Source organism: Tupaia chinensis, unplaced genomic scaffold, assembly GCF_000334495.1.
Source record: "Tupaia chinensis unplaced genomic scaffold, TupChi_1.0 Scaffold148874_1, whole genome shotgun sequence".
Lineage (NCBI taxonomy): Eukaryota > Metazoa > Chordata > Mammalia > Scandentia > Tupaiidae > Tupaia > Tupaia belangeri.
Window position 1 is genome coordinate 1,388,630 of NW_006208722.1, and position 8,859 is coordinate 1,397,488.

The 8,859-nt window shown below is 52.7% G+C and overlaps 1 protein-coding gene across 1 annotated transcript in view; it reads left to right on the plus strand.

The window, feature by feature from the left end:
- The window catches only part of DUOX2 (dual oxidase 2), a 26,830-nt gene that overhangs the window by 3,903 nt on the left and 14,068 nt on the right, over window positions 1–8,859 (plus strand). Inside the window, exons 5-18 of the mRNA XM_027769191.1 lie at window positions 41–102; window positions 391–451; window positions 582–678; window positions 1,072–1,162; window positions 1,412–1,514; window positions 2,408–2,571; window positions 3,428–3,603; window positions 3,822–3,940; window positions 4,272–4,409; window positions 4,610–4,723; window positions 4,900–5,102; window positions 5,372–5,557; window positions 6,853–7,078; window positions 7,163–7,256. Coding sequence (XP_027624992.1) covers window positions 41–102; window positions 391–451; window positions 582–678; window positions 1,072–1,162; window positions 1,412–1,514; window positions 2,408–2,571; window positions 3,428–3,603; window positions 3,822–3,940; window positions 4,272–4,409; window positions 4,610–4,723; window positions 4,900–5,102; window positions 5,372–5,557; window positions 6,853–7,078; window positions 7,163–7,256 — 1,834 coding nt within the window. The remainder of the gene's footprint in view (window positions 1–40; window positions 103–390; window positions 452–581; window positions 679–1,071; window positions 1,163–1,411; window positions 1,515–2,407; window positions 2,572–3,427; window positions 3,604–3,821; window positions 3,941–4,271; window positions 4,410–4,609; window positions 4,724–4,899; window positions 5,103–5,371; window positions 5,558–6,852; window positions 7,079–7,162; window positions 7,257–8,859) is intronic.

Genomic DNA, 8,859 nt, shown 5'->3' on the forward strand with positions numbered 1-8,859 from the left:
CCCCCCCCGCCCCCGCGCCCGCCACCCCTTTCTCCTGCAGGTCCCGCAGGGCCCCCCGCAGGGCTTCCCATGCTCAGATCGCCCTGCTTCAGAAACACCCCTGTGCGAGACACCCCTTCCCAGAGAGCTGATGTCTAGGAAAAGACCCGGACGTGGGACAGGAAAATGAGGCCGTCCAGGAGATGGTTTCGCTTGTGACGCTCATGTCCACCCCCTGCTCCAGCAGATCCCCTGTTTCCTGGGGGGTGGCAGGCCTGGCGGTGCTCCTGTGTGGGTTGCTTCTCACGTGACCACCCTGTCTGGTCGTCTTCCACACCTGAACCCTCGCTGCACGGAGATCCCTGCAGCCTGGCCTGATCCAACACCCTGTCCCCTGTCTCTGACCCTCAGAACATCGCTCTGTATGAGTGGCTGCCCAGCTTCCTGCAAGTGACACCCCCGGAGTATGCAGGTGAGGAAGTTGTGGGACCATCTGAACTGAAGATCTGTGGGAAAATAACACGTGTGTGTGATGGCAAGGCGGGGTGGGGGGATGGGGGGGAGGTTAAGCACCCTGTCTCCTTTATTACCCCCTCCTGCAGGGTATCGCCATTTTCTGGACCCCAGCATCTCTCCTGAGTTTGTGGTGGCCTCTGAGCAGTTTTTCTCCACCATGGTGCCCCCTGGTGTCTACATGAGGTGAGGGGGGCCTGGCAGCGTGGAATGAGTGGTCTTGGGACTGGAACCTTTCACACACCTCTACAGTCTCAATAGAAAAGGGAAGCAGAATTTGCGACCCTGAAATAGAACTCTAGGACCACAGGTTCAGTCTTAGCGAGGGTATCTCCTCAGCTTTCCTAACAGCTGACCTTTGGCTGCTGATCGCAGGTCACCATTTCCTCCTGTCCCCGCCGAGTCTGAACAGAGTTCACTCTATCTCCAGGAAATGCACATAGCCAAATCTCTGCTGGCCCCAAGGAAGTCCAGGGACTGTCCCTCAGTCCTGGCCAATTCCCACCACGTCCCTCACCCAATCAACCCCATTTCACCTTCTCTGAGTTCCTTCACCACATCCCTGATTCCCCATTTCAGAAATGTCAGCTGTCATTTCCAGAAGGTCCTGAACAGGGCTTCGGGCAGCTCCCCAGCAATGAGAGTCTGCAACAGCTACTGGATTCGGGAGGTCAGTCTGGCATCAGACAGAGGAGGGAGGTCAAGGCAGTCTTCACTCAGGCTGGGAAAAATAATCCCAATTCTTTCATGCTGCTGCTCCAGGTTGGTGGGAGACAAAGGGTAGAGAAAATTATCTGGGGACAAGGGCTCAAGAATGGCCCATGGCCCTTTGTCCTGGGTGCTGCTGTGGTGATAGTGTTAGTGTTTAAGCTTGAGGAGGAGCCCTAGGGCCTAACTTGAACATGCTGATTACTTCCAGAACCCCAACCTGAACAGTGCTGAGGCCGTGAATCAGCTGCTACTGGGAATGGCCTCCCAGATTTCGGAGCTGGAGGACAGGATAGTGGTTGAAGACCTGAGGGGTGAGCTCAGAGGCTGAGGAGCCTGGGGGTCCCTGGATTAATCAACAGGCAGACATAGGGTTCCCATGATATGCATGCAGACTTCATATAGGCATTAGAGTGAAATGAACTTTGACATTGTGGGTGTGCTTTATCCCCTTAATTTTTTAAAAATAAAATGATTTATTTAATTTAATTAATTAATTATTATTATTTTTTAATTTGACCAGAGAGAGAAAGAGGGAAAGTGAGTAAGCAAGTCATCAGGTTTGGGACTCAAATTGTGGCGGGCAATGTAGGAATCCAGTAGCTTAACCACCATACCACCTGCTGGCCCCTTTCTTTCTTTCTGTTTCTTTTTTTTTTTTTTTTTTTTTTTTTTTTTTTTGAGAGGTTTTTGCTATATTTTTTAATTTGAGCACAGAGAGAGGGAAATCAAGAAAGCAAGCCACTGGGTCCAGGGTTCAAACCACAGTTGGCCGTGTGGAAGTCCAGCGCCTTTAACCACCATGCCACCTGCTGGCCCCAATTTACGGTTTTATTGTTGCTTTATTTAAAATTATATCTGTATATGAGGGCTGGGGTGGCATCACCATCTCTGTGCTGCTTAATTAGATCCATAAAGGTTTTCATCCAGCCCTGTCTTGAAGTTAGGGGGAGGAATAGGACAGGGAAGTTACTGCTTGGTGACTAGAACAGTCTTGAGTCTTAGAGGAAGGGTCTTACCAGAAAACCTTGCCTTGGTCATACCTGGTGACATTGGCCCCACCCTAAGACAAGGTCAATACAGGCATGGGTCTTAGGTAGAGCGCTGGGGGCTGAAGGCAGGGGAGGTGAGTGCTGCCGGCTGCTGTAAGACTGCAGGGCAGAGAAGTTCTGGAGGATTGATCTGCAGTCTGGTCTTCTCTCCTCAGATTACTGGCCTGGCCCTGGCAAGTTCTCCCGCACAGACTATGTGGCCAGCAGCATTCAACGTGGCCGAGATATGGGGCTGCCCAGCTACACCCAGGCCCTGCTAGCCTTGGGGCTAGAGATCCCAAAGAACTGGAGTAACCTCAACCCCAGTGTGGACCCCCAGGTCAGGAATGGTAGTGATAATAATAGCAGTTGAAGCTTTTCTGTGACATACTGTTCCAAATCCTTTTTTTTTTTTTTTGACATATGTGTACTCATTCAATCTACATGTGTTATAAAGTAGGTACTATCCCTGTCATCTTACTTGTCACTTGACTTGGTAAATCACAGAGGCAGGATTTTAGCCATCTGATTCTAGTGTGTGTTCTTGGTTTTTTTGTTTTTTTTTTTCGTTTGTTTGTTTTTGAGAAGTTTTTGCTATAGGGCACATGCGCTCGCCAGACAAAGAGAGACAGAGAGAGAGAAAGCGAGAAATCACCCCCCAGGGGGGATGGCCACGCCGCAATCCCTTCTCCTCCATTCTCCTCTTGGGATCTTGGGCATGCACGCACATGCGCCTGGCGTGAGTTTAAGCTGCTGGATCCGGGACTTGAACCTCGGTCAACTATGTGGGAGTCCAGCAACACAGCCATTACGCTAACTGCTGGCCCTTCTAGTCTGTGTTCTTAACTACTATGTCATACCATTCTTGCAGGATGGGTCCTGGATTGGGTGCTACTATGTTCCTTCTGGGTCCCACCCCATGGGATTGCCCCTGCAGCTGCCAATCATTAAGGCTGGGTAGTCTGGGTAGTGATGTTCACTCAGGCACCTAACAGTGGTCTCACCATAGGTAGGGACACACTAGTCCTTCCACCAGGCTTGCCCTGTAGGGGGACAGCCTAGGAAGAGGAGACTCTGCTAGACCTGAGCAGCTGGCAGAGCAGCTGCTGGGCCCTACGTCTGAGCGATGGCGCAATGGTGGCTGTCCTCCCCAGCACGCACACACATCACACTCCTTATCTCCTGTGGTGTCCCAGGTGCTGCAGGCCACAGCCGCCCTGTACAACCAGGACCTGTCTCGACTGGAGCTACTCCCAGGGGGGCTCCTGGAGAGCCACGGGGACCCCGGACCCCTGTTCAGCACCATCGTCCTTGAGCAGTTTGTGCGGCTGCGGGATGGTGACCGCTACTGGTTTGAGAACACCAGGAATGGGTAAGGCTTTCTGCCACCCCACCCCCTCCAGATACCACCTCAACTTGGACCTCAGACCCCTCTGCCTAGCCTTGGGTGGCCTCCATGGGCCTTGACTCCCAGCTAGGTGACCACTCTCTTTGTAACCCCTCTGAGTCCCTTTTTTCATCTGGGCCTGGGGTTGCCAGAAGCCTGCATCCCCTTCCCATCTCAATAACTCCTGCCTTTCCCCAACTCAGACTGTTCTCCCCGGAAGAGATTGCAGAAATCAGAAATACTACCTTGCGGGATGTTGTGGCAGCTGTCACCAACGTGGACCCCAGTGCCCTGCAACCCAATGTCTTTGTCTGGCATGAAGGTGAGTGGCCTGGGAGAACTCAAGTTACCAAAGAAGGACCAAGGTGTGTGTGAGGGGGTCATTGGCAGCTGTCTAGGGAGCCGGGCACCTTCTGTGTCGGGCTGGGAGCCTGCGGTGAGCTGCATTGGCGTTCAGGCTGCACCCTGCATTCAGTCTGGAATGGGTGCTGAAAGTCAGGCTATGGAAGGGGACTTTTTGAGGGAACAAGTTCCAGGGAGGAGAGTCTGGGGAAGGCAGAGGAAATCTTGGTCCTTTATAGGACAGAGGGGAAAGAGCCCTGGCCAAGAAGGAGGATCCTCAGACTGAAGGTCTTCTGTGCTCACTCCCTCAGGCGCACCCTGCCCTCAGCCCCGGCAGCTCACAACGGAAGGCTTGCCGCCCTGTGCACCTCTAACTGTGCTTGACTACTTTGAGGGCAGTGGTCCTGGTTTCGGCCTCACCATTGTGGCTCTCTGCTGCCTTCCGTTAGGTGAGCTCTTCACCCCTCTCCTTCTTTTTCCTTCCGGGTTCCTGCTCTCCACAGACTGGCTCTGCCCCTCATTTCCTGCTGACCTGCAGGCTGGCTCCTTGGTACAGTTTGAGGTCAGGTTCAAGGGGCCTTGGGAAGGGGGAGCAGTGAAGCTGCGGGCAAGGGGCAGCTTCCCTTCCACGGCTCCTTTCCCCCTTCAGTGAGTCTGTTCATCTCTGGGGTGGTGGCTCATTTCCGGACCCGAGAACGCAAGAAACTACAGAAGAAAGACAAAGAGAGTGTGAAGAAGAAAACAGCCAAAGATGGAGTGCTGGGTGAGACACGCAGAGAGGAGGGGAGGCGGGAGGCGGGAGGAAGAGGAAGAGCAGGGACAGTCAGGCTTTGGGGTGCTTGCTCAGACTCACAGAATGGAATTGGCTTGGTGGTGGGCCCCCCGCTGAACCACCGCCCTATGGTGCGCGGACCCACTGCCTAATGGTCCCTTCCCCAGCCATGGAGTGGCCAGGCCCCAGCGAGAGGAGCTACCCCATCACCGTCCAGCTGCTCCCGGACAGGCGCCTACAGGTCCTGGACAGGCGCCTCGCTGTGCTCCGCACCGTCCAGCTGCGGCCCCCGCAGCAGGTCAACCTCCTCCTGTCCAGCGACCGTGGGCGCCGCACCCTGCTGCTCAAGATCCCCAAGGAGTATGACCTGGTACTGCTCGGCCAGCCTCCCCCATCTGGCTGCCCTCTCACGTGTCTCCTCTCACAAACGAGTCCTCAGCCCATGCTGTCCTCAGCTGCCCAGCCTTCCTGTGAAGGCTGATGCTGACCTCCTTTCAGAGGTCCCCAGACTCCACCTGGCCACAGCCTGGGAGGATGGGGAGGAGCTTTTCTCTCCTTTTCTCAATCCTACGTCCCTTGAGGGGAGGCTGGACCAGAAGCTCGAACTCCCAGCCCTGGCATGGCCTCCCTCTCACACAGGTGCTGCTGTTTAACTCAGAAGAGGAGCGGGCCGCCTTTGTGCAGCAGCTGCAGGACTTCTGTGTGCACTGCACGCTGGACCTGCATGTGGCCGAGACGGGCGAGAAGGAGCTATTCAAGAAGGCCGTGACCAAGCAGCAGCGGGGACGCATTCTGGAGATCTTCTTCAGACACCTTTTTGCACAGGTGACATGATTTGTGCCTTTGGAGAGGCACTGACCCAGGGGACAGAGAGAATCTAGGCTGAATAGAAACCCTCCACATGGGTGAACTTAGCTCTCACTCTGGACTGGAGAAAAGCCTGGTTGAACCCTGGCTTTGCCATGTACTAGCTGCGTGACCTTAGCCAAGTCCTGTCATGTCCACTCTGTATCTTCGTTTCCTCATCTGTAAAACAGTAACTGAGGTCGTATCCATCCCATTGCGGTGAGGGTTCAGCGAGAGAGAGTCTACATGAGCGGTTCTCAAAGGGTGGCCCCTGAGCCAACTGAGTGCTCCTGGGAACTTGCTAGAAATGCATTCTCAGGCCCCTCCCCAGACAGAGTCTGGAACTCTGAGGTGGGGCCCAGAAATCTGTGTTTTAACAAACCCTCTAGGTAATCTGATACACTGTAATGTTTTTAAAAATGCCATTTTATGTACAGTACTTATCCTAAGTCCTTGGTACATTATAGGCAGTTTTTAAAAGAAGTTTTTGCCTTAGAGCATGTTTGCTCACTGGGGAGAGAGAGACAGAGACAGTGAGAGGAAAAGTGAGAAATCACCCGCCAGGGTGGATAGCCACAACGCAATCCCTTCTCCTCCATTCTCTTCCCGGGTGCCCGGTGTGACCTTTAAGTCACCAGGACTCAAACTACAGTCAACCATGTGAGAGTCCAGCAACGTAACTGCTACTTCATCTGCTGGCGCTCAATGCTGTAGGCATTTAACAAATAATTACATGTGACTTTCTTTTTTTTTTTTTTGAGAGGTTTTTGCTATAGGGCACGTGTGCTCACCAGAAAGACAGAGAGAGGCAGAGAGACAGAAAACAAGAAATCACCCCCCCCCGGGGGAGGGGGGGATGGCCACACCGCAATCCCTTCTCCTCCATTCTCTTCTTGGACATGCACACACATGTGCCTGGTGTGAGTTTAAGCCACCGGGTCCAGGACTCGAACTGCAGGCAACTACATGTGAGTCCAGCGACACAGCCATTACGCCAATTGCTGGTACCTACATGTGACTTTTAGACAAGGTGCACTTGAACCATCCCTGCTGTATAAAGTGCCTGGTTCTTGGGTCCAGGGAAAAATGCACAGGCTGCCAGGGTTTCTGTTCACCCATGATAGAAGAGCAGACACCCAAGTCAGTATAGCTAAGGATCAGGAGCGGCCACCAGGGCTCGCCCTTTCTGATTCAGACTTTGCGGAGATGTCACTGAATTGCTTCCAGCCCAGGTTTCACCTTCTGTCCCTCCCTCCGCTGCTTCCTGGGTGCAGGTGCTGGACATCAACCAGGCAGATGCAGGCAGCCTGCCCCTGGACTCGTCACAGAAAGTGCGGGAGGCCCTGACCTGTGAGCTGAGCAGGGCTGAGTTTGCTGAGTCCCTGGGCCTCAAGCCCCAGGACATGTTTGTGGAGTCCATGTTCTCTCTGGCCGACAAGGATGGCAATGGCTACCTGTCCTTCCGGGAATTCCTGGACATCCTGGTGGTCTTCATGAAAGGTAAGGGCTAAGGGGCAGAGGACCACCCAAAGAGCCAGGTGCCTTACAGGATGGAGGTGATTTGTATCACCCTTCTCCTTCCAGGCTCCCCAGAGGACAAGTCCCGCCTGATGTTCACCATGTATGACCTGGATGCGAATGGCTTCCTCTCCAAGGATGAATTCTTCACCATGATGAGGTATGGGATGGGCCTTTCAATCCTGATGTTTTAAACAGGCAAACAAGTCAAGTTAGAGGAAGGTAGGCAGGAGGTGGTGTGGTCATCTGTGTTGAAAAGTGGCCTAGACACTACATCCTAGACTCTCAGAATTAAAAATATACCTGACCAGGTCCCTGCCTTAAAGAGGGTCTATATTTGCACTGTCAACACCAGCCAGAAGAGTTTCCTTAGTCTTTAAAAACTGCAACAAAAGAAAACAAAAATCCAGCCCTGGCCAGCCCTGTTGCAGAGGTTCAGCACTGTGCATTGTGAACTGGAACCCACATGGCCAACCATGGTTTGAGTTCCACCCCAGAGGCTTGAAAAACATGCCAGGTAAATGTGCACATGTGCCTAAAATGCTGAGAGGATGAAGAAATGGAGGAGAAAGATTGCAATATGATCACCCCCTTTTTCTGTCTCTGTCTCTGTCTCTCCCCACCTCTCTCTGGTGAGCATACATGCCCTCTGATAACAAAAAACACTAATATGACCTACAAAAGTCTACCAGCCCCTTCTGGATGCTTTTGGATCTTTGTGAACTCCCCTATGGCGTGCCTCATACTGTGCTTCCATAATGAGTTAATGGGTGACAGCCCTGGCCACTCTCTAGTGTTAGTCACCATCAGTCACCATAACAGTCACGGGGAGAAACGTGGAAAGTTCATCTGTATTCTATCCCTTCTCTCTCATTCCTTAAGCCATTTCTGGTTTGGGTGAGCCGATAAAGACCAGCTTTGAGCATCACAGACTTCTTATTTCTGAAGACGATGCTTTAGTAATGCAGCCCCCCTCAGTGCCCGCCATAAGAACTGGCTCGTATCTCTCCTTGTTCCCTGCTGACTCCACCTCCACACCGTAATTGCCACATAGCGGGCATTCAATACCAAGTTGAGACAGAATAAAATAAGTGAGTAACTGAATAAAGAAAATGAATAAACAGTCAGATTCTAGCCTTTCTATCCCTTTAAGCCCGTCCATGGCTGTAAGCAGTCCCCTTAACTGCCCTGTCGCTCCTGTAGTCCAGGTACCTAGCTGCGCTTGGCCGTCTAAAAGAGCAGAGCTGACTGCAGACTGGGTTCGTCTGTGCAGGCCTCACTAACTGTGGCATTGCAGGCCAGACCCTGGGGGGCTCTAGGAGAGGGTCCCCACCACCCAGGCCATACTCCCCACCTTCTCATCCTGCAACTCAGTGTGATCTGGCTGAATCTCAGTGGCATGAAGTTTTTTAATGTGATGGCAGTGCTCGCCACTCCATCGAACTTGAATAGTCTGTTTTCATGTCAAAGCACAGCTGAAGAAGAGTTTGGCCGGGACCAGTAGTTAGCGTAATGGCTATGTCGCTGGACTCCCATGTAGTTGACCGTGGTTTGTGTCCCGGACCTGGTGGCTTGAAACTCATACCGGGTGCGTGTGCGTGCGTGCCCAAGATCCCAAGAGGAGAACAGAGGAGAAGAGATTGCGGCGTGGCCATCACCCCTGGGGGGTGATTTCTTGCTTTCTGTCTCTCTGTCTTTCTGGCGAGCGCCCTGTAGCAAAAACCTCAAAAAAAAAAAAAAAAAAAAAAGAAAAAGAAGAGTTT